The 25,669-nt window shown below is 41.5% G+C and overlaps 1 protein-coding gene across 8 annotated transcripts in view; it reads right to left on the reverse strand.

Annotated features, from left to right (window-relative positions):
* LOC109399478 (transient receptor potential cation channel trpm) overlaps positions 1–25,669 on the reverse strand; it is a 537,415-nt gene that overhangs the window by 295,882 nt on the left and 215,864 nt on the right. The window contains exons 3-4 of one of the 8 annotated variants that reach the window (XM_062852470.1): positions 11,443–11,460; positions 5,596–6,075 (exon numbers count right to left, since the gene is read on the reverse strand). The exons of 2 other annotated variants lie outside the window; for them this stretch is intronic. In XM_062852470.1, coding sequence (XP_062708454.1) covers positions 5,596–5,625 — 30 coding nt within the window. In that variant the 5' untranslated portion in view covers positions 5,626–6,075; positions 11,443–11,460. Of the gene's footprint in view, positions 1–5,595; positions 6,297–11,193; positions 11,461–25,669 lie in introns of those variants that run through there. 5 more of the 8 variants (XM_062852468.1, XM_062852469.1, XM_062852466.1 and 2 more) reach the window with 5 other exon arrangements.

The raw sequence follows: 25,669 nt of genomic DNA on the forward strand, positions 1-25,669 counted from the left end.
TGTGGACGTAGGAAGGAAGGAGTATCTGGAGAACCACCTGGATAAGCTTCTAGATCTAAAGGCAAAAAAAAATCTGAATAAATTCCTTTATTAATCCGTGCATACATTTTTATGGTTATCTTTAAAGGAAGTACTGGAGAATTTATGGGGAAATATATGGAAGAAAATCTGAAAATAATCCTGATTGAAGCAGTCTCTGTATGAATATCTGCCTGAATTTTGTAAGATTTGCGTTCGGAGTTTTCATTTCGGTAATAAGGGCCAAACCCCCTCAGCTGATTCAACTGGTTTGACAGCAGTAAATACACACATGAAGAAGAAACTATTGTATAACACTTTGACAGACATAAAACTCTGAAAAAGTAGCAACCATTCAAAAAGCTCAGGTTCCACAAAATGTTACTCAATTGAAAGCTTTTCTTGGTCTAATAAATTATTATGGAAAGTTTTTAAGGAATTTGTCGTCGACCTTAAATCCTCTTTATAAATTGCTAAAAAAAGACACCAGATTTGTATGGGACAAGTCCTGTGACAAGGCATTTGATAGTTGTAAGAATCAACTATTACGTGCTGATTTTTTAGTTTTGTATGACCCAAAACTACCGATTGTTGTATGTGCAGATGCTTCGTCTTACGGTTTAGGGGGTGTCATATCCCACGTAATTGATGGTTTTGAAAAGCCTATTTGCTTTACTTCTTTCTCGCTAGAGACAGCTCAAAAAACATACCCAATTCTACACCTTGAGGCACTAGCCATAGTGTCTACTGTTAAGAAATTCCATAAATTTTTGTATGGACAAAAATTTACCATATATACAGATCATAAACCTCTTTTGGGTATTTTAGGAAAATCAGGGCGTAATGCTATTTTTGTAACCAGATTGCAACGCTACGTAATGGATTTATCCATTTACGATTTTGAAATTGTTTATAGACCATCTGAAAAGATGTGTAACGCCGACTTTTGTTCAAGATTCCCTTTGGAAATGGAAGTTCCAAAGCAATACGAAATACCAAGTGTGAATAGTTTGAATTTTTCTAATGAACTACCAATTGAGTTTTCTATTATTGCCAGAGAAACAAAAGTTGATTTGTTTTTACAACAACTAATTTATTACATCAACCATGGTTGGCCGGAAAGAATTGACAAACACTTTAAAGATATCTACTCACAGCATCATGACTTGGAGATAGTAGATGGATGCTTGATGTTCCAAGATAGAGTGACCATCCCCAAAGCCCTACAACGACGGATTCTTGAACTTATACATGCCAACCATATAGGTTTAGTCAAAATGAAGCAACTTGCTAGACGCAGTGTCTACTGGTTCGGTATAAACAAAGACTTGGAAGATTATCATAACACCTGCGATGTTTGTCAAAAAATGGCCATAGGTCAAGGTCAAAACATCACTTTAAAATGGATTCCTACAACTCGGCCATTCAGTAGGGTCCATGCAGACTTTTTCTTTTTTGAACGTCAAACTTTTCTATTAATTATCGATAGTTTCTCAAAATGGCTGGAAATAATTTGGATGAAGTATGGTACAGAGGCTGAAAAGGTTACAAAGCATTTCTCCAGTTTTTTCGCACGGTTTGGTTTATCAGACGTAGTGGTAACAGACAACGGTCCTCCATTTAATTCCCAGAACTTCGTGACATTTCTTGAAAGGCAGGGTATTTGTGTCATGAAGAGTCCACCATATCACCCGCAAAGTAATGGGCAAGCTAAACGTCTGGTAAGGCTGACAAAAGACGTTTTGAAGAAATTTTTGTTGGATCCCAACATGAAGCACCTTGATCTTGCAAACAAGCTAGATTACTTTTTGTTCAACTATCGTAATACTTGCCTGAGTGATGGAGAATTTCCATCGGAGAGAGTTTTTAAGTACAGACCAAAAACTGCTTTGGATTTAGTGAATCCTAAGAAATCTGTTAAGAAACATTTAGTCAAGTCAGACGATAATCTCGATGTCTCTGACCGACCTAAAACTAGACGACCTAGCACGCTATCGACTACGGTTGTGGAAAATGATCTATTTTCAAAATTGGTTACAGGGGACAAGGTTTATTACAAAAATAATAAAATAACCAGTACAGAATGGTGGTTAGAAGCTGTTTTTATTAAAAGACTTTCTGTTAATGTTTTCCAGATCTCGTTGGGGAGTCACCTGATCTCGGCCCACAGGGGGCAGATTAGACTCGTTGACAGAGACGAACGTCGGCGCAAGATGGCGCTTCTAAAGGCCGTGGAATCGAATGACAGGCGTGGAGCGAAAAGGCGGCGTGCGGTGTCCGAAGATGAACCACCCTTTCTAGGGTTTTCTCCACCGCCCCCAACTGGAAATGAACTACACCCTCAGGCGCTACGGTTCGGTTCCCCGATCTCGAAACGGAAGGCTATCCAAAATCCTGCGAACAACGAGAAAGAACTTAGGCGATCGTCTCGGGTGCCGAAGAAAATCAACGACAATATGTTCGTGTACTTTAAATAATCATTGAATTGTTCCGAAGTTTTAAACATGTTAATGATAGTTATTGTCATGATCAATGTTTGATTAATGAGTTCTGAATACATAGCTTTGAAGAATGATAGTTTGTTAAAGTTGAATTCCTAGATCAATTTCATATTATATTTGTGATGTCGAGTTTCAAACTAAAGAGGAAAGGTATTGTAAGATTTGCGTTCGGAGTTTTCATTTCGGTAATAAGGGCCAAACCCCCTCAGCTGATTCAACTGGTTTGACAGCAGTGAATACACACATGAAGAAGAAACTATTGTATAACACTTTGACAGACATAAAACCCTGAGCAAATACACGATGCACTGTCTTATCAGTTCGACTACCAACCAAGTGAGTTGCGTTTTATTAATAACAGAAGGAAGAAAGTTTCAAATTTCTTTAACGAATAATGCAAGAGTATTCGAAAGAATTTATGCAGGTTTTCGTGAGTCCCTGAAGAAATTCCTAGACACATTCATGTTGAAGTTTCTAATGGAATCCCTAGAGCAATTTCTAAACAAGCCTCTGAACATGTTGAAGTAATACCTGTTCGAATTTCTGCAGTAATCTCGAGAAGTTTTCTTAGAAGTTACTAAAAAATTTCCGTACCGGACGATTCAGTCTGCAGCATATTGACACGCTCCATGTCATCCTGGACCAAATCAATGAATTACAAGAGTATCACTGCCTGGTGTTTTTTTTATTACGAAAAAGCTTTCGACCATCTCAATTTCTTTTATTTTTTTAAGTTTTCTAAAGATTAACCTAGAAAACTTTAAAGAAAATTTTTAAGGAAACTTTGACTTTTAGAAAAAAATCTTCCTGAGAATATTCTCAGAGAAATTAATTTAAAAACTGCTTTATTAAAGTTTGCTTGAATTCCTTCCGAAATCGCTCAATGGATTTTATTAGAATTTCAGGAATTCATTCGAGAAAGCCTTCCGCGGAATCCTTTCAAAAGTTTTTCTAGAACATCTTCTATGATTTGCTTCAGAGATTCCGCTCAGTTAATAACTATGGCTGAGCTGAGAAGTAGGTATGGTCTCAGTTGGGACGATATCCCAAGAAGAAGAATAAGTCTAGTAGTTGAGGGCTGTAGAGGGTATTAAAGAATTCCAAAGGGACTTTCAGATGTTTCAGTATTTTTTTTCAGAATGTGTCCAGGGGGTTCCATGAAGCTTCAGGGGAATTTCAAAGGGGTTTCAAGGACTCTTAAGCTTGGAGGCACCATGAAACCCCCTAAACCATGGCGAAATTCTTAAAATACTAAAGTCAAACGACCAATTCTAATGCTGATTTGTCTGAAGGTCAACTTTGCACACTTCAAGCAGCACCGAGGAGCAATTTCATTGATGAACGCATGAAACATTTTTCCGTGAAATGTTCGATGTTCCAATGACAGACAGACAACATAAACGATTAGTGATATCTACAATTTAAGGGAATACGAAGTGAGGTATATTTATTAAAAATTACGGAGTTTTTAAGAATTAGTAAAGCATGTCAAAGTTTTATAGGTATCACAAAAGTATCGCCAACCACCAGTTGAACATCCATAATAAGCAAGACACGATGATTCCAACGAAGGAAAAAAACAACGTAGGAAGAAGCCCATTTACTGGACAGCCAGGGATGGGAAAAATGCTCCGTGAAACAAATCACACTAGGATTGTAACATTATTCCTATTCGTGTATTTTGTAAAGATCTAAACTTCGCACATGTTATGGGATAAAATAAATCTGAAGATGAAAGCAATGTAACACAATATTCTTGGATACACATTTGAAAAAAAAATCGTTGATTTCGGCAATAAATCCGAACCTCAGCCACACTTCTTTTGGTACACTCTTTTTAAATATGTGTATAATATTTACCGACGATGGTTTTGAATCCAATTACAATTACCGAAAGCGATCGATTGTACAGGAATTCACACCATATTACCCAAAGAAAAATCCTAACCCCTGGCTCACGGCCAGTCGGTGATACATCTTAGATAGCCGGATCGTTTGACACACACACAGGATTTGCAATAAACATGTATACAATATACATTCACTGTTCGCGTCGGGCTAAAAATAGCGGAAAAGCGTTCGGAAAATAGACGAGGATTGATTGCAGCGCGTGTGGGAAGACACAAGAAAAAGGCTGCCTGGAAGGATTTGGTTTGGGTTATTCATTCTTTGGCACTGACTGGCATCGGATATAGCGCGTACACTCCCGATCGAAAGTTTAGAGGTCATTCTATAAAATGGGGATTCATGTGATAATCTCTGGCTATGTTGAGTGAGTTACATCGATGATTTCTCCAGGAACTAACATGTTCGAAATCCTAGCTTTTCCTCAAAACTATTGGAGAAATTGTTCGAGAATGTATTCTGAAATGGTCATGTAGCTAGGAATTTCTCTAGAGATTCATTATGATTAGTATTGCATTGACAATCCCCTTCAGGATTTCCCGGCGGATTCTCCCATGGGTTCATTTGAAAAAATCCCTAAAGATTCCTTTGGGAATTTTTCAGGGATTCAACTGGGAATTCTTCCGGAGATTGCTCGGAGAACTCGCCCCGGAATACCTCTGGACTTTTCCAAAGGAATCGATTTGGAAATTCTTTCAGGATTCCTCACGAAAGTTCCCTAGGGACTCCTCAGGAAATTCCCTCATGATTTATCCGGGATTTTTCCACAGATACCTCTGAGATTTACCCAGAGACTCCCCCTAGGATTTCTCTGAGAATTTCCGAGAGAATTCTCACCAGGAATCTATCAAGACAAATATCTGGTAACTTCTTATAAAGTTCCTGGGCAATTCTATGTTTAGTTTCACCGAAAACTAGTGAAATAATTCAAATCACGCACTGTCAGAGATACAATGACTCCCAACATACCCACGAGTGTCAATCAGTGACCCCAAGCTTTTGACCGGAAGTGTACCTGAAAATGAGCTGATAATAATCAGTTGGACGCAGAAGGAGACGAACAAGAAGAATATTACAAAACAGGACAGTAGAAAGAGAGGATTTCAGGCAAAATAGAAGCACATATAGATTAGATACGTATATGTGGGTGAATGTGACATGTTGCACGTACCGGTTTGGCATTCCTTTTCTGTTTGAGCATTTTCCCGGCTCATGAAATGTCTCGCCGTCCGGGGGTTTCGGGTGACGGATCAATCTGTCGGGATCAAAACGGTCTGTTACTCCGGCCCAGAACCAATCAGGCGGGGCCTATCGATTTTCGTTCCGTAGGGTTCTCGAATTATCTCTGATGAAAATATGTGGACGAGGACGATGCGTATGTGTGTGTACATATGTGGTTAAATGTAGGGATGATTTCGGCTGTTAGCCACACGAAGGTTCCAATTGTTGGGGAAAATTCCGCACCGTATTGTATTGAACGAGATGAATCACTTTCCTGGAAGGATCCCCCTCCGACTGCGCATATTCTTCTCTTCTCACCCGCGTGGTGAGCTATTCAATTTGAATGCCAATTTTGGATGCTGTTGATATTGTATATACGCTCGGACACAAACGGGCTGCTGAACTGGAGTGTTTGCTGTTTTTGCATGACCTAGGGTAAATAAACATTCGCGGCTTTATAGTCACGGAAACGACGCGATGGATCAATTGGTTTGCCATGTTCAACGCGGGGTTTCGTTCGGGACCGACATCATTACAGACAAGATGAAATCAAAACATTTGATTTGAATTGAGCGCATTCGAGTGTTAAATTTATAACTAATTTTGAATTCAATTATACAGGTGATACAGATGCAATTGATTTAATTCTACAAGCTAATTAGAATAAATATTTTTGGGCGAATGTAGAACAGATTCTGTATTGCATTTATGATCCGATGAATCTTTGCGATTCATATCTTATGGCGATGTGTGTACAAGAGTGTACTGGGGTGTCATAGAAATAGAAGTGAGACCCGATTTCCATACAAAACGACAGAATTTGACATTATGTAACTCTGTTCTGCTATGACGAATGAGTTAAAAGTTTGACGGAAAACTACGAATATACTGAAGTTTTGTTAACAACATGGCAACTGCGGCAGCAATAGAGCCCGTAAAGCTGACGGAACCGGAATCTACCCAGGCTCAAGCCTGCACATTTGTGGGTAGCCTGAAGGGTACCAGACGCGATTGCTTACGTCAGGTAAGCAGAGGTCTTGAAGTTGGTTGCGACCAAGACCAGGATGCCCTTTGGACAATAGGTGAGCGGAAGAAGAAGAAAATCCAGGATGTGCATGTGGGTAGGTACACCAGGACCAGGAAACGTAGCAGGGCATGCGCTAACCGCCAAATTCGGAAAATTCGATCGAGTCAAACAAGATGTTTGAACATTGGTTTCTTTTTGGACAAGTATTTGACCCTGTGTACTAACAGCTTAAAAGAGTAGGTGCCAAGCACGAGAAAGGCGACGCACTTGTCATCAAGACCCAACAGTATATGTACTCGGATGTCTTGAAGCTCGTAGATCTGGTAGTCGACGCACGCAGTATCAGACGTACTAGTACAGGTGAGGTGATCGTAGAGCTGAAGCGCTGCGTACAAAATTTTTGGCGGAAGGGGTCGAGGTGAGCGTTCTTACAGTAGAGGCAACTCTGAAGATGAAAAGCCTAGACGAGGTCACCGAAGCGGAAGAGCTCGTCACGGCACTGCGACGACAATTCGAGGTGCAGGTGGCTACCGCAGCCGATCGGCTACGGAAGGACCGACAGGCACACAGCCTTAGTTCAGCTACTTGTGCGGACGTAGAAAAGTCCGTTAAAATAGGGAGAATCATGGTAGGCTGGTCAGTATGCCAACTCACCTTACACGAGCCACCGGAGGTTTGTTTCAGGTATGTGGAACCAGGACACAAGTCATGGGACTGCAAAAGCCCTGACAGGAAAAAAAAAAAATTTTCATCAAAATCGGTTTAGTATTTGCGGAGATATTGTGAATCCTGAAAACTGCAATTTTAAAATTGTGTACACAGAGGATTGAAAAATAAGAACACATTTGGGTAGAGGCGAATGCCGCATTGCGGTAAAACCTCTTAAAAAAAAAAAAAAAAAAAAAACACATTTTCACTCTTTTATTTATAGAGCCAGAAATACTAAACCAATTTCAATGAAAATTTTTCTGTGTGTAAAGTATACATATCAAAATGTTGTGTAAAAATTTCATTCAATTTGAACCAACCCATTACAAAGTTATATTTGTTTAGGTGGTCAAATTTTGTCAAATTTTGTCAAGTCAAGTCAAAGTTTTGGTCACACAATTTGTTTCATAACTTTAGACTGCGTACACCAAAACAGCTGATTTTTGGATCAGTAATGGTACATTATATGTAGCTTGTACCATAAAATTTTCATCAAAATCGGTTTGGTATTTGCGGAGATATTATTGAACCCTGAGATCTGCAATTTTAAAATTTTGTGCAAAGAGGATTCACAAATAAGAATACATTTTTACTGTTTTATTTATAGAGCCAGAGATACTTAACCGATTTCAATGAAAATTTTTCCGTATGTGAAGTATGCATATCAAAATGTTGTGTAAAAATTTCATTCAATTTGATCCAGCCGTTACAAAGTTATATTTGCTTAAGTGGCACCCGGTCAGTTTTTTCATATTCAAACTGCTAAAACTTTGAAAGTATTCATACAAAATGGCTCAAAATTTTACTAAGAATATATTTTCATAATAGTATTAAACTGTAAAATTTTGATTAAAATCGGAGAAGTATTGGTAGTTCTATAATCAAAATTGTGCTTTACTGACCTTAAATTTCCGAAAATTTACTATGGAGCGCCTTTGTGCAAAATTTTAAAAAGGTAGGTCGATGGTTTTATCTATATATCAACCAATACTTAAACGATTTTGATGAAAGTTTTATGGTATAAGCTACATATAATGTAGCATTACTGGTCTAAAAATCAGCTATTTTGGTGTACGCACTCTAAAGTTATGGAAAAAATTGTGTGACCAAATTTTGACCGTATCACCCTTTAGTCCAAGATGCCCGGCCTTCAAGTAAGCCTCAGTGAACAAATCACAGTGCAGGTAACGCAGCTGAACCTGAACCACTGTGACGCAGCTAGCAACTGCTTTGTCAGGTGGTTTCTGAGTGGGCGACCATGCCTAGGCGAGATTACCCTAGAAATATATGTAAGGCCACCGGCTTACTGGTGGACCGACGCGATTGCGGATAAGGGCAAGCAAAAAAAGGCCTGCTTTGAGGGTCTCTATCAGAGTGCCAATGCGAAACCGTGGCCAAGACGAGAGGTGTAATGGTTCCTACAGAGCATTCTTCAAAGATGTTGGAGGGGATCATCAAGAGGCCTTTTCCGCGTAATGATCCTAGTCTTTGGCGTCCTTTCGTAGGATAGCCGGGGATTGGGGCTGGAGATGAGGAGGGGGTCACCGATGTGGAACTACGGGGATTGCAAAGTCCCTAAGCTTAGGTAAGGTCCCAGGTCCGGACGCAGTTTCGAACCTGGCCTTGAAAGTAGCTATTGCAGAGGCTCCCGAGATGTTCAGGTCTGCTAAGCAGAAATGCCTGGACGAGGAAGTTTTCCCATAAGGATGAAAAAGGCAGAGGAAACTACCCGGAGACCCGTCGGCATATAGACCAATATGCTTCATCGACACGGCGAAGAAGGTGCTTGAAAAGATCATCCTTCTTCTACAGAATGTTAAGGGACAATGAGGATGTAAATGGTCTCTCGAGGAACCAGTTCGGCTTCCGGAAGGGGAGGTCGACCGTAGGCGTTATCCTGTCGATTATAAATACAATCGAGTTAGCGCTTCAGCGTAAGAGGAGAGGGATTCGCTACAGTGCAGTAGTGACTCAGGATGTATGAAGCGCGTTCAATATCGCTAGTTGGGGGCCATTGCCGATGCGCTCCTGCGTCTGCTGATACCCGGGTACCTGTGCAAGATTCTCGGAAGTTACTTCCAGTTACTGCTGACGACATTACGCTGGAGGTCCACGGTGAATCTATCGAAGAAGTGGAATTAACTACTGCCCACCTTATCGCAGTAGTGGAGAAGTGGATGAGATCCAGGAAACTGGAATTGGCTCACCACAAAACTGAGGTTGTGGTTGTGAACAACCGGAAGTCGGGGCAGCAAGCGATGATCAGTGTAGGCGATTGCACTATCTCTTCAAAGCATTTCGTTAACCACTTGCGAGTGATGATCGACGATAATCTTACCTTCGGTAACCACGTTGATTATGCCTGCAAAAGAGCCCCACAGCTATAGTGGCACTGTTCCGAATGATGCCCAAAAGCTATGCGGTGTATGCCAGCAAGTGCAAGTTTTTGGCTAGGTTCGCCTAGTCCATACGTAAGGTATGGCGGCCCGGCTTGGGGTATGGCACGCTGAGTACCGGAAACTACCGTGGTAAGCTGGAAAGTACTTGCTAGCTAAAGTCCCAAATGTGACAAGTGCGAATCGGTACCGTGTCACACGATGCGCTCTGTGTCATCACCGAAATGATGTCTATAATTTTGACATAGATATTCTTTGTGAACAGAGGTAGTAGGTGTAAGTGCACATGAAGTGCCCCTATGATGTAGGCGCCATTCTCGAAAATACAACAAACAAAAAGAAAAACGTCGTTAGGCAATCAATTGATCCAATTCGTCGTCGCCGTTGGCATTTCACTGCCGCGTGTTGTACACTTTCACTTTAATGCGTATGTATCACTCCCACTGCAAAGGCGGCAGCATCACGTGCACCAGTTGGGACCGTACACACACCACACAGCTGTGCCACCCAATTCGTCAAGAGCAGCTTCCAATTGTCGGTCAACCACACCGAACTTCTCGGAAAACGGAAAATCTCGCCCACCGCGTGCTGGTTTCAATATTGACAGGGAGAGCTTTCAAGCACTTTGATGCGAACTAGGGTGGCCCGGAATTGGTAAAATTTGGTATTTCAATTCATGTAACTTGAAATGATAGTTTAAGTGACCAATGCGATTCCCTAAAAATTTCAATTCGTTTGGTTTCCCATAAACTGAATTGAATTGAATTGAATTAGTGCAAGGGTAGAGCTATTGGAGAGATCGCAAAGTTTGTATGAAAAATGCCTGAATGCAAAAAATAAATGCCCACTTCCAATTTTTATTTCTAAGCAATGCTGTAGTTGATGAATAGGATTGAATTTCCAAATCAATAGTGATTTGAAAGGACTTGTGTCAATTGGAAGTTGAGAGGATCCTATCCGTATAAAATATCCCAAGTAACATTTTTATAGTCAAATGGACTAGAAGAGGTTCTTAAAACCAATCAAAATGTTACTGGGGATCCAAAGGTGCTTTCAAGTGTCAAGTTGATGTGAATTCTGCTTCTAATGATATGTTTACCCTAAAAGACAACTTCTGCTGCGCCAAATAAGCTCAAATTTTCAGAGGATCATATTGATCACTTACTATCCTTTCATTTCAAACAATAAGTTTTAAAATTCAAGATTTGGTTAATTTCGTGCCACCCTCATGGACACTTATTCGCTCCGCCGGTTGTTGTTGCCGTTGTTATTCACTGTGGGTGTTGAATGGACGACATCGAAATAACATAGACGAAAACATCGAGATTAAAATCTTCTGCTCCGAATCACCGTCGTTCCGATGATGTTGGCACAGCGATAAAACATCCACAGCACACTAACAACACAGAATACACACATTCGAAAGCGACGACTCTATGATCATGTACACTGAGAAAAACATTTGCGCGCGATTCGTTTGCTTTTCCTTCCACTTTCTCTCTCTCTCCCTCCGCAAACTGCCGCCTGGGGGTGGTAAGCCACAATTGCAGCCACTTACCCAACGTGGATTTCAAAAAGCGTGGATTACATTTCACCGAATAAAACTCTGGCTATCTACAACAGCCGACGCGAGGAGAAGGACGGCGAGAGAGTGAGAGGAACGCACATGAACATTCATTCGGATCTGGAAAAAGAACAAAAAGAGAAGAAGAAAGAAAACCAGATACAGCAAACACCGTAACGGACATGGCATATTGGAGTGTAGTAAACACCTCTAGTAGCTCGCGTGAATGGGGAAATATAATTTCAGAACGGACGGCGGGTGGCATTAAAACAGGAAACGGATGCAGAGTGCGCTGGCTTCGGGGCTGCAAGTGAAACATCACTTGCAGCACACAACAAAAGCCAAGTACAAAAGGAACAGCTTTTGAATGGGGAAAAAATAAAAACGGAACGATAAATACTTAAGGAACACACACATTACAAAGCATTATGCATGCAGATCAGGGAACAACGGGTGCAACTGGAGCATATAATGGAGCATATTGTGACCTTGGGCAAGCACTACAATGAAGAATAGAATACTTGTTAAAGTTGTTAAAGTGAATCAAAATTTATTATGATGTGAAGTAAATTAAAAAGTGCTATATGTAGTTGGATCATCTGTGTGAAGATAATTAATCGTTATAAGACGATAGTTCACATCCCAACTATTGAACCGTATCTAGTTGCGGTGTCAACTAACGTGACCAATACAAAATTTTTAATGATTTTCAGCAAACTAAATATAAGAGAACGCATTATCATTTGTAGTTTTATAGGTTCCCTTATAAATAGGATATCTCATAACACAAAGGTCTCCACCAAAGATGATAGATATACAGATTTTTAGTGTATACAGGCAGGATACAGAGTACCGTCGATGGGGGTGACACTGGGTCTGGGGGGTGAGATTGGGTCAAAACGGAGAAACATAAATTTTGAAATAGCGCTTCAATTATCGCTAATTTATATTGAAAACTTTATATTATTTCAAAGAGAAGATGTTTTTACACGTTATGATGCAGAAGATGTTTTGCAATAATCGTTTTTTGTTAAATTTGTGGTTAAACTTTGAAACTAAATTTGACCCCGGGAGTTCCATGCGCCGTCCCAGACGGGGACGGGCCAAAGCCCCAAGCGGCTGGTCTAGAGCCAGCGGCCGCTTCCGGGGTGGGCACTCAAGGCCTCTTCTGACTCCCGGGTCCCAGGGCGTTTCCGATGGAGGAGGTTTCGGTGGGGTCGGTCCTAAAAAAATGGATTAGAATTACCTTTTAACAAATTTATTCTTCCTTGAGTGGCGTCGAGCAGCTGGAGGTGGTGCACTGCACAGGCCCACGTGTCACGTCGGATCCCGGTCGGGTCGCCGGCGGAAGTAACGGGTGGTCGGGGGGAGGTCGGAGATCGTCCGCGCCACAGTCGGCGTCCAGGTAGCGGCCAATTCCGGCGGTCTCGATGGCCTTCAGGCGTGTTGGCAGCAGGTGCACCGCTCAGCGGTATCGCTTTGACGAGAGGGATCCGCAGTCAACAATCGGCGTCCAGGTAGCGGCCGAAACTTGGCTAGTCCTCGAAGGTGGCCGGAAAGCGGAAATCGGCTTCGTTCACGAGGCCAGGGATACACCCGTCGGGGCTGGCCGGCGCACGGCCGTAGGCTTGAGTCACTCCGGCAGATGGGCGAGGAGTTCGAAGAAGGACCGAGGGCTGGCGGGCCGTTGCGGGCCACGTGGGTTTCACGATGCTGTCCCACGCGGGTGTACCTGTCACTGACCGGCGGAGAAACACTTGGCCAGAAACCTCGGTCTTCAGATTCGGGCGGGTTCGCCCTCCAAGGCTTGAAAATTCGGACGGGAAGTGTTGATTTCGGCGGGATTCCGTCGCAGGAGAATTGTAGCTGTCGGACCGGCTCGGGGCCTCCGCGGGTTGTCGTAGAGGTGGTGCGGGCCGTTACCAGCACGTCAGCACGGTGCCAAGTCTTGGGGGGCGTCAAATACCCAGACTTCCGATGAACAGCCGAGAAAAAGGATGGCACTGATGCACAATCGGAACAAATACTCCTTCCACAACTTCTTAAACGTGCAAAAATCGCTCTCGCACACCTCAAAACGTGTTAAATCACACTCGCTAAAAAGACACTTCTTACTTCTGGGCAAGCCACAAAAGACTGATCCCGATCATCCGTCGTGCCCTATCTCGTAGCCCATCGCTCGATATTCTCTCCGAGATTCGCCGTGCTTCCGCCCACATCGCTGCCCACTTCAGACGGTTCGCGAAACTCACCACCCTTTCCGCGCGTATTGGCGCACGGTTTCGCGCGTTGGGCCGACACGCACGACGCCCACTCATTTAAACTGATCGTTGACTCGCTATATAATATTTTTCCCTACAGTCCCCCACCATAAATAATAACTCAAAGTTACCGTATGGTAACAACTTATATGATGAAACTACTAGTAAATCACTCTGAAAAAAATTTTCCTTCGTAATGTTTAACACAAGTACCTAACCATAAATTTTCTTATAAGTGGTTAGCTGTAGGTATTACCTGGTTGATGTAATGAAAAAAAAGCGGGCTGTCATTGCTCTTTTTATTTAAAAACTCAATATTTTCGACCCTATGTCTAAATATTAAGAATGGGGGTGAGATTGGGTCAAGCAAGTTATCGAGTGCACATAACCTTAACTAAAAATTCAACTTGTTATCCAGTCCCCATTTGACGTTAGAGTGGTACCATGTTCACCGTATCTTCATAAAAGCACGCTTTCTTTCAAAAATATGTCGAGAAGTGTCAAACGAATGTGTTAATACGTGTAGTGCCTAAAATCATTTATAACAATACACCCATGCGTTTGGACAGCTCCTCTAATCATCAGCTAATCTTTGGTGTACTGCAATATAGTAAACTCACAAAATAGACTCAATATTATATTTGAACGACCCTCTATCTTGAGATGGAGTGATTTGCTTTAGCAATATAGAGGCCAATGATCATGTACATAAGAGTTTATAACGGAGGGTTTGGTTAAACATTTCTTATGCAGTATACTAAAACTATCATTTTTTTTTTACAATCAATCTTTCAATGCGCCCCTCCCTCATTGTAATCTTCCCTCCTCTCATGGAGGTTGAAACTCTTAATGAGGATGATTATGATGACTAAAAATGGTGATACAGTATACAAACGTTGTTTTATCATATTTCACCCATTTTTCGGTTGTATTAGCCTATTTAGGTGGATTAATCATCTTTTAAAATTACCTAAGTTTTTATTCGTCATGATAACATTATGTTTTAAGTAGGTTTACTAGATATGATCAATAAAATTAACTTATATTCTTAGATATATGATTTCGAATACTTTGACCCATTCTCACCCCCTCTAAGGGGTGAGATTGGGTCAATTTTCAATCATTTGTAGTTTAGTAAGCTATTCATATAACGTGATACTTTCTTGCTAAACTATCATTACCACATAGGAGAGTATACATACCAAATAAAAAGTTATTCCGACTTCAATTGCATTTGTTATTTAACAAACAATCTTTGAGTATCCTTTTTTGACCCATTCTCACCCTCAACGACGGTACATACAAAATACGGATTTTATAAATAGATATAAAATTTTCCGCTACGCATAAACGCACGACGTGAAAAAAAAACAAAAACAATTGTGAAGCGTACAAGTATGTATGTGTCCATATTTTTACGTTGAGGCTCCTGCTTACACCAAGGAAATCGTGTGCTCTTATATACAGGGTGTTTGGTTCCGGGTTTTGGATATTTTCAGGGCTGATAGGTCTTGATGAGAGATGAAAAAGTTCCCATGGAACATAGGGTCGGAAATCACTGCTAAGTGAGTTAATCACATTTTAAGTTTTTAATTTTTGGTTATGTTTGAAGTCCTATATCTACTAAACTATCAATCGTACAAACTTTATCAGCGCACGAATTGAAAGCTTATTACTTCTACTTTCTTAGTCTCTTGGACGTAAACTTTGTAAAAATAGTTTAAAAGACCTTAAATTGAAAAATAATGCAAAATTGGTCGAAAAATTCGACTCTTTTTTGGACATTTTTGATGATTTAAATATGAAAATAAAGCTTTTGTTAAAAAAGTTCTTCTACAAAACATGCACGAACTTGTTCCCTAAAAATGTTTCTTTGACACCAAAACTCTATCTTTTGTAGTTAAGCCAAAAAATGTTTTTGAAAATAACGTTCCAAATTGCATTAACTTCATGCCAAAACAATGGTCATCACCCTATCCGTCGTGCGTTCGTGTGCTGTTGCTCCACGGCATGCGGACGACTACTGCTGCTGGCTTGGCTGCTGGTGATGTCATCGCATACAGAAAACGAGCTCGCTCTTTGTCGCGTCACATCTCCGCCTGTGGAATCACTCGAGGCGGAGTTTGGATTTGCGCATACTAAGTGCGACGTGCAGTTAACTTGTTTTTCGACGGAGCGAAAGGAAAGCGTCGACGAAAGTGTATTTACAAGAGCAACCATTTAAATCCTTCGCACTCGTAGCTCTGCTGCGGTGCTGTTCAGATGGGGGGGTCTGTGCGTGCGGCAATTTAGAGCATGCACTTATTTGATGCATTTCATTTTTTTGTATGATGTGCAAGGATAATGATTCTTCTTATTTCTTGCATAACATTCCCACTGGGACAGAGCCTGTTTCTCAGCTCAGTTGTAAAACATACGGCAATAAATTCCTTTGGAACCAATCATGGGGGATCCTTGGGAAATGATACCTTTTGGGAATCTAATCAACAAGATGGACATTTTAGGAGATATTGGGGATTTTTAAGGAACATTGGGGGTTTTTAGGAGATATTGGGGCGGGTAAAGGAAACTTAGGAATCATCGGGGTCCTTGGGAAATGATACCTTTGAGGAATCTAATCAATAAGTTGGACACTAGGTTGGACATTTTAGGAGAAGTTGGGGTTTCTTAAAGGACATTGGGGATTTTTAGGCGATATTGGGAAGGGGAAAAGGGAACTTAGGAATCATGGGGGTCCTTGGGAAATGATACCTTTTTGGAATCTAAACAACAAGTTGACCATTTTAGGAGATATTGGGGATTTTTAAGGAACATTGGGGATTTTTAGGAGATATTGGGAAGGGAAAAAGATAACTTAGGAATCCTGGCGGTCCTTGAGAAATGATACCTTTGGGGAATCTAATCAACAAGTTGGTCATTTTAGGAGATATTGGGGATTTTTAAGGAACATTGGGGATTTTTACGAGATATTGGGGATTTTTAAGGAACATTGGGGATTTTTAGGAGATATTGGGGCGGGTAAAGGGAACTTAGGAATCATGGGGGTCCTTGGGAAATGATACCTTTGGGGAATCTAATCAACAAATTGGAAATTTTAGGAGATATTGGGGATTTTTAAGGAACATTGGGGATTTTTAGGAGATATTGGGGCGGGTAAAGGAAACTTAGGAATCATCGGGGTCCTTGGGAAATAATACCTTTGAGGAATCTAAGTTGGACACTAGGTTGGACATTTTAGGAGAAGTTGAGGTTTCTTAAAGGACATTGGGGATTTTTAGGCGATATTGGGGAGGGTAAAGGGAACTTAGGAATCATGGGGGTCCTTGGGAAATGATACCTTTGGGGAATCTAATCAACAAGTTGGACATTTTTGGAGATATTGGGGATTTTTAAGGAACATTGGGGATTTTTAGGAGATATTGGGGCGGGTAAAGGAAACTTAGGAATCATCGGGGTCCTTGGGAAATAATACCTTTGAGGAATCTAAGTTGGACACTAGGTTGGACATTTTAGGAGAAGTTGGGGTTTCTTAAAGGACATTGGGGATTTTTAGGCGATATTGGGGAGGGTAAAGGGAACTTAGGAATCATGGGGGTCCTTGGGAAATGATACCTTTGGGGAATCTAATCAACAAGTTGGACATTTTTGGAGATATTGGGGATTTTTAAGGAACATTGGGGATTTTTAGGAGATATTGGGGCGGGTAAAGGAAACTTAGGAATCATCGGGGTCCTTGGGAAATAATACCTTTGAGGAATCTAAGTTGGACACTAGGTTGGACATTTTAGGAGAAGTTGAGGTTTCTTAAAGGACATTGGGGATTTTTAGGCGATATTGGGGAGGGTAAAGGGAACTTAGGAATCATGGGGGTCCTTGGGAAATGATACCTTTGGGGAATCTAATCAACAAATTGGAAATTTTAGGAGATATTGGGGATTTTTAAGGAACATTGGGGATTTTTAGGAGATATTGGGGAGGATAAAGGAAACTTAGGAATCATGGGGGTCCTTGGGAAATGATACCTTTTGGGAATCTAATAAACAAGATGGACATTTTAGGAGAAGTTGGGGTTTCTTAAAGGACATTGGGGATTTTTAGGAGATATTGGGAAGGGGAAGAGGAAACTTAGGAATCATGGCGGTCCATGAGAAATAATACCTTTGGGGAATCTAATCAACAAGTTGGATATTTTAGGAGAAGTTGGGGATTCTTAAGGGACATTGGGAATTTTTAGGAGATATTGGGGATTTTTAAGGAACATTGGGGATTTTTAGGCGATATTGGGGAGGTTAAAGGGAACTTAGGAATCATGGAGGTCCTTGGGAAATGATACCTTTTTGGAATCTAAACAACAAGTTGACCATTTTAGGAGATATTGGGGATTTTTAAGGAACATTGGGGATTTTTAGGAGATATTGGGAAGGGGAAAAGATAACTTAGGAATCATGGCGGTCCTTGAGAAATGATACCTTTGGGGAATCTAATCAACAAGTTGGTCATTTTAGGAGATATTGGGGATTTTTAAGGAACATTGGGGATTTTTACGAGATATTGGGGATTTTTAAGGAACATTGGGGATTTTTAGGAGATATTGGGGCGGGTAAAGGGAACTTAGGAACCATGGGGGTCCTTGGGAAATGATACCTTTGGGGAATCTAATCGACAAGTCGGACATTTTAGGAGAAGTTGGGGATTCTTAAGGAACATTGGGGATTTTAAGGGGATATAGGGGATTTTAAAGGAACATTGGGGATTTTTAAGGAACATTGGAGATTTTTAGGAGATATTGGGGCGGGTAAAGGGAACTTAGGAATCATGGGGGTACTTGGGAAATGATACCTTTGGGGAATCTCTTGGACAAGTAGGACATTTTAGGAGAAGTTGGGGATTCTTAAGGAACATTGGGGATTTTAAGGAGATATTGGGGATGTATAAGGAACATTGGGGATTTTTAAGGAACATTGGGGATTTTTAAGAGATATTGGGGAGAGTAAAGGGAACTTAGGAATCATGGGGGTCCTTGAGATATGATAGCTTTGGGGAATCTAATAAACAAGTTGGACATTTTGGGAGATATTGGGGATTTTTAAGGAACATTGGGGAGTTTTAGGAGATACTGATGCGGGTAAAGGGAACTTAGAAATCATGGAGGTCCTTGGGAAATGATACCTTTGGGGAATCTAATCGACAAGTCGGACATTTTAGGAGAAGTTGGGGATTCTTAAGGAACATTGGGGATTTTTAGGGGATATAGGGGATTTATAAGGAACATTGGGGATTTTTAAGGAACATTGGGGATTTTTAGGAGTTATTGGGGCGGGTAAAGGGAACTTAGGAATCATGGGGGTACTTTGGAAATGATACCTTTGGGGAATCTATTGGACAAGTAGGACATTTTAGGAGAAGTTGGGGATTCTTAAGGAACATTGGGGATTTTTAGGAGATATTGGGGATGTATAAGGAACATTGGGGATTTTTAAGGAACATTGGGGATTTTTAATAGATATTGGGGAGAGTAAAGGGAACTTAGGAATCATGGGGGTCCTTGAGATATGATACCTTTGGGGAATCTAATAAACAAGTTGGACATTTTAGGAGATATTGGAGATTCTTAAGGAACATTGGGGATTTTTAGGGGATATAGGGGATTTTAAAGGAACATTGGTGATTTTTAAGGAACATTGGGGATTTTTAGGAGATATTGGGGCGGGTAAAGGAAACTTAGGAATCATGGGGGTCCTTGGGAAATGATACCTTTGGGGAATCTAATCAACAAGTTGGATATTTTAGGAGAAGTTGGGGATTCTTAAGGAACATTGGAGATTTTTAGGAGATATTGGGGCGGGTAAAGGGAACTTAGAAATCATGGAGGTCCTTGGGAAATGATACCTTTGGGGAATCTAATCGACAAGTCGGACATTTTAGGAGAAGTTGGGGATTCTTAAGGAACATTGGGGATTTTTAGGGGATATAGGGGATTTTAAAGGAACATTGGGGATTTTTAAGGAACATTGGGGATTTTTAGGAGATATTGGGGCGGGTAAAGGGAACTTAGGAATCATGGGGGTACTTGGGAAATGATACCTTTGGGGAATCTATTGGACAAGTAGGACATTTTAGGAGAAGTTGGGGATTCTTAAGGAACATTGGGGATTTTTAAGGAACATTGTGGATTTTAAGGAGATACTGGGGAGAGTAAAGGGAACTTAGGAATCATGGGGGTCCTTGAGATATGATACCTTTGGGAAATCTAATAAACAAGTTGGACATTTTAGGAGATATTGGGGATTTTTAAGGAACATTGGAGATTTTTAGGGGATATAGGGGATTTTTAAGGAACATTGGGGATTTTTAAGGAACATTGGGGATTTTTAGGAGATATTGGGGCGGGTAAAGGAAACTTAGGAATCATGGGGGTCCTTGGGAAATGATACCTTTGGGGAATCTTATCAACAAGTTGGATATTTTAGGAGAAGTTGGGGATTCTTAAGGAACATTGGAGATTTTTAGGAGATATTGGGGCGGGTAGAGGGAACTTAGGCATCATGGGGGTCCTTGGGAAATGATACCTTTGGGTTTTTTTTTTTTTTTTTTTTAATTTCTTTGTATTTGTGAATTTTAACTTATACCTTTGGGGTATCTATTCGACAAGTAGGACATTTTAGGAGAAGTTGGGGATTCTTAAGGAACATTGGGAATTTTTAGGAGATATTGAAGATTTATAAGGAACATTGGGGATTTTTAAGGAACATTGGGGAATTTTAGGCAATATTGGGCGGGTAAAGGAAACTTAGGAATCATGGGGGTCTTTGGGAAATGATGCCTTTGGGGAATCCAATCAACAAGTTGGACATTTTAGGAGAAGTTGGGGATTTTTAAGGGACATTGGGGATTTTTAGGAGATATTGGGGATTCTTAAGAAACATTTTTAGGCGATATTGAAAATGGCAAAGGGAACTTAGGAATCATGGGGGTCCTTGGGAAATGATACTTTTGTGGAATCTAATCGACAAGTCGGACATTTTAGGAGAAGTTGGGGATTCTTAAGGGACATTGGTCATTTTTAGGAGATATTGGGGTGGGTAATGGGAACTTAGGAATCATGGGGGTCCTTGAGAAATGATAACTTTGGGGAATCTAATCAACAAGTTGGATATTTAAGGAGAAGTTGGGGACTCTTAAGGAACCCAAGGGATTTTTAGAAGATATTGGGGAGGGTAAAGCGAACTTAGGAATTATGGAGGTTCTTGGGATATGATACCTTTGGGGAATCTTATCAACAAGTTTGACATTTTAGGAGATTTTGGGGATTTTTAAGGAATGTTGGGGATTTTGAGGAGATATTGGTGAGGTTGAAGGGAACTTAGGAATCATGGGGGTCCTTGGGAAATGATACTTTTGGGGAATCTAATTAACAAGTTGGACATTTTAGGAGAAGTTGGGGATTCTCAAGGAACATTGGGATTTTTTAGGAGATTTTGGGGATTTTTAGGGAACATTGAAGATTTTTAAGGAACATTGGGGATTTTTAGGAGATATTGGAGATTTATAAGAAGCTTTGGGGATTTTCAGGAGATATTGGAGATTATTCATGACGTTGGGGATTTTTAGGAGATATTGGGAACTTTATAAGGAGCGTTGGGTATTGTAGGAAATATTTGGGAGGGTAATCGGAACTTAGGAATCATGGGGGTCCTTAGGGATTCGTAAGATTTAGTTGTACATTTTAGGAGAAGCTGGGGATGCTTCAAGAACATTGGAAATTTTGAGGAGATATTGGAGATTTTAAATGAATGTTGGGGCTGTTTAGAAAATATAGGGGATTTTTTTAGGAATTTTTGGGCTTTTGAGAAGATTTTTTTAGGAACGATTGGGATTTAAGGAGATATTGGGGAGGGTAAGGCGAACTTAGGAATTATGAGGGTCTGCATGGGAAATGATACCTTTGGGGAACCCAAGCAACAAGTTGATCATTTTAGCAGAAGTAGGGGATTTTTTAAGAAACATTGGTAATTTTTAGGATATATTGGAGAGGGTAAAGGAAACATAGGAATCATCATCCCCAATGTCCCTTAAGAATCCCCAACTTCTCCTAAAATGGCCAACTGGTTGATTAGATTCCCCATATGGTATTATTTCCCAAGGCCACCATGATTCCTAAGTACCCTTTGCCCTTCCCAATATCTCCTAAAAATCCTCAATGTTCCTTATGAAACCCCAACTTCTCCTAAAATGTCCAACTTGTTGATTAGATGTCCCAAAGGTATCATTTCCCGAGGACCGCCATGATTCCTAAGTTCCCTTTACCCTACCCAATATCTCGTAAAAATCCCCAATGTTCCTTATAAATCTCCAATATCTAAAATTGCCAACTTGTTGATTAGATTCCCAAAGGTATCATTTCCCAAGGACCCTATGTGTTGCTTCCAGCAACGATTGAAACAGTTTCCGTAATTTTTGAATATGTTTATTTTGATGACGATATTAAAAATTTCCTGAAATTCATATGAAGCGTTAATTACATGTTTACTTTTACAGGTTACGTTTGAAGTTTGAACACTCACGTTTGTGGGTTTCTATGAATTTGTACCCGGAGTGTTTCGTGGGAGGACAATGCTACCTACTATTAACAATCAAAATTGTTGAATAATTCATTTAAATTTGTACAATTTAGTGTTACCTTCACCGATTTTTCTACACAATAAAACACTTCGAAAGGACTCCTGCCTTCTCGGTATATCCTACAGCTGCACATCGAAAATATGATATTAGCACAATCTTCTAATAATATTGTCTTAATCCTTACCAAAATGCAACTAACCTTCGCAATAATAATTCAGTAATATCGTAGGTTTGTATACAAATAGTTAATTTTAGATTTTAGGAAATTTTATAATAATTCTTCACGAGCAATTAATAACTCTCCTCAGCACCATGAGTCAGCAGCTTTTGACATTCCACCGATTCCTTTATCCCTTAATCTGTCAGAGACAAATGTCAGGGCTTATCAAAGTAGCTGGAATGGAAGGTGCTGCGATTGCGCACAGTGGGCGCAATCAACACTCCCCCCCGGTAACCGGTTCTGCTTCCGGCTTACTATTCTTTGCACCAACATCCAGCACTGCAAGGTTTACTACTGATCGTTGAAATATCCCTGATGCGGTCTGCACCGTCGCCTGGCGCACTTGGCCGTCTTTGGAAATCGTCGTAGCTAACACCCTTCCTTTCGGCCAATAATTCCTGGGGTACTTCGGGTCCACGATTATGACAATATCACCAACGGACAGGGGGCTAGCTGGAGTAAACCATTTTGTTCGACGAGTAATCGTCGGCAAATATTCGGATACCCAACGTCTCCAAAAGAGGTTGGCTAACGTTTGCGATGCTTTGTAGGACCACTGCAATGCCGTAGCGCTATCGTCGAACGGAATAAGAGACTTGAGCCCGTTTAATGATCCCACCAGAAAATGGTTTGGTGTCAAAGCTGGCGATGATTCAAACTCAACAGGTATGTGCGTTAGTGGCCTGCTGTTGACTATGTTTTCGACTTCGATCAAACTGCTCCTCAATACTTCGTCACGTGGTAGGCGAGGTAACCGCAATTCCGATAAGATTTTCTTCACGGATTGTATCAACCTCTCCCATGCTCCACCCATATGGGGGGTAGCAGGGGGGTTGAATGTCCATGACGTGGATTCCGACGTAAATTCCTTGATCAGCTCATCTTGATCCATCATGGACAAAGCTCTTTTCAGTTCTTTCTCCGACGCTACAAAATTGGTACCACGATCGCTTATAATTTGTACCGGGACCCCTCGTCGAGCGAAGCAATTACGTAGAGCCATAATGCAAGACCCTGTGTCCAGAGAGTGAGCTACTTCTATATGAATAGCTCGCACGGTGAGACAGGTCACTAGCACGCCCCATCGTTTCTCTACTCTTCTGCCAACTGCAACATTATACGGGCCAAAATAGTCTACTCCAACGTAGGAAAAGGGTCGGACAAATGCTGCTAAACGGGCCTTAGGTAGATCGCCCATGGCTGGTTGTGTCGGTGTTGCCCGTCGAATTTTACAGCGCTGACAATCAGATGCAACTTTCTTACATTCGGCGCGTATTCTAGGGATATAAAATCTGCTTCGCGCCTCGTTCAGGAACGTTTCTTGACACTGGTGGTGATACCGTTCATGAATATCTTGAAGAACTAGTTTCGTAACGGGATGTCCTCGGGGTAATACAATCGGGTGTTTAGCGTATTCATCTGCGTAGTCGCAAGCATCGATGCGGCCGTGGATGCGCATTACTCCATCAGTATCGACTATTGGACATAGCTTATAGAGGCGACTGTTTTTTGGAAGATATCGCTTACCTGTACCCGTAGATTTCAGTAGTGTCAGTTCGTCGGCGTAAGATTCTTCTTGGCATCTCTTGTAGTGAAACAGCTCAGCGCAAAGCAGCTCCTCGCGTTTTAGTGGGCCCACTGTAGGTACATCGCCTGCGATTCTTTTCCTAATATTGTTAGGGAATCGATGAACTAGTGCCGTAACCCTTACCAGGTGCCGCCAGCTTGAAAAGTTTTCCGGTTTTAGATGCTCACTCACCACAGAATGGTGTAGCATACTTGGCCGCATTTCTAGGTCAGTCATGCTCCTACGGAGGGGTTCCATAGGCCATTCCACCATAGGTTTCCAAATAAATGTTGGTCCTTTCCTCCACCGGCTTGTAGCATCAAGACTCAACTTTCGTAGGCATTTGGTGCCCTCATCAGCAACGTTCTCTTTAGTCGGTACGTACTTCCACTCGGAGATGTCGGTCGTTTCTAGAATTTCGCTTGCTCGATGTGCCACAAACGGTGAGTACGAACGGTGGTCTGAGCGTAACCAGCAAAGCACATCTGCGGCATCAGTCCAGAAAAACCGACGTCCTATCCTTATTGAATGACCATCTTGAATGCTTTTAGCGAGACGACTGCCTACCACTGCTGCTTGGAGCTCTAGACGGGGGATGGATACAAATTTGAGCGGTGCTACTCTAGTTTTGGCACCTATCAGCACGCATTCAATGTGTTCCCCTAGTTCAAGTCGTAGATAGGACACCGCACAGTAGCCAAGTTCACTGGCATCCACAAACGTGTGTAGCTCGGTGGTCAACTGTTCGTAGGGTGTCAGTGCAGTATAACACCGAGGAATCCGTACTGAACCCGCCTGGGGTAGATAGGTCAACCATGACTTCCACTTCTGGAGTTGCGGATCTGCAATTGGCTCATCCCATGCCACTCCTGAGCGCCAAATCTCCTGCAGCAAGAGTTTAAGTGGCATGAGGAAGTTGGCGAGTAATCCAAGAGGGTCATATATGGACATGAGAACACTGAGTATCTCTCGCTTGGTGGGATGCTTGGCATTGAACAAGAGATCGGCGTGACGCTCCTTTGACAGTTTGTACTGGAACTCGTCCGACTTGATATTCCACCACATCCCTAATACTTTCTCCAGAGCGGTATTTGTATTGAGATCCAAATTCCTTTCGACGGCTTCTGTACCGTTGAGCGCCTCCATAACGGTCGAAGAATTTGAAATCCAGCCCCTCATTTTGAACCCTCCTTGCTGGTGGATGAAATGGACATCTCTAGCTAGCTGTACGGCTTCTGCTTCTGTATTGACACTGGCAAGCATGTCGTCAACATAATGGTTTTCTCGAATAGCCTCGACTGCTGCTGGTAGCTGCTCTTCGAAGCGCTCGGCATTACGATTAATGATGAATTGTGCGCTGCTTGGTGAGCAAGTAGCACCGAAGGTCATAACCGTCATTACATATTCATCTGGTTCGGCTGCGTCCGTGTTATCTTGAAACAGGAAACGTTGACTTTGCTGGTCCTCATCGCTCATCCTGACCTGGTGGAACATTTCCTCTATGTCTCCACATATAGCGACTGGCCGTTCCCGAAATTTGTAGAGTATATAAGGCAAGGGCTTCAACTGATCGGGACCTTTTAGTAAGACGGAGTTCAGAGACGTGCCTGCGACCGATGCTGCAGCATCCCAAACGATGCGGACTTTGCCTGGCTTGTT

Source organism: Aedes albopictus, chromosome 2 (genome assembly GCF_035046485.1).
Source record: "Aedes albopictus strain Foshan chromosome 2, AalbF5, whole genome shotgun sequence".
Classification (NCBI taxonomy): domain Eukaryota; kingdom Metazoa; phylum Arthropoda; class Insecta; order Diptera; family Culicidae; genus Aedes; species Aedes albopictus.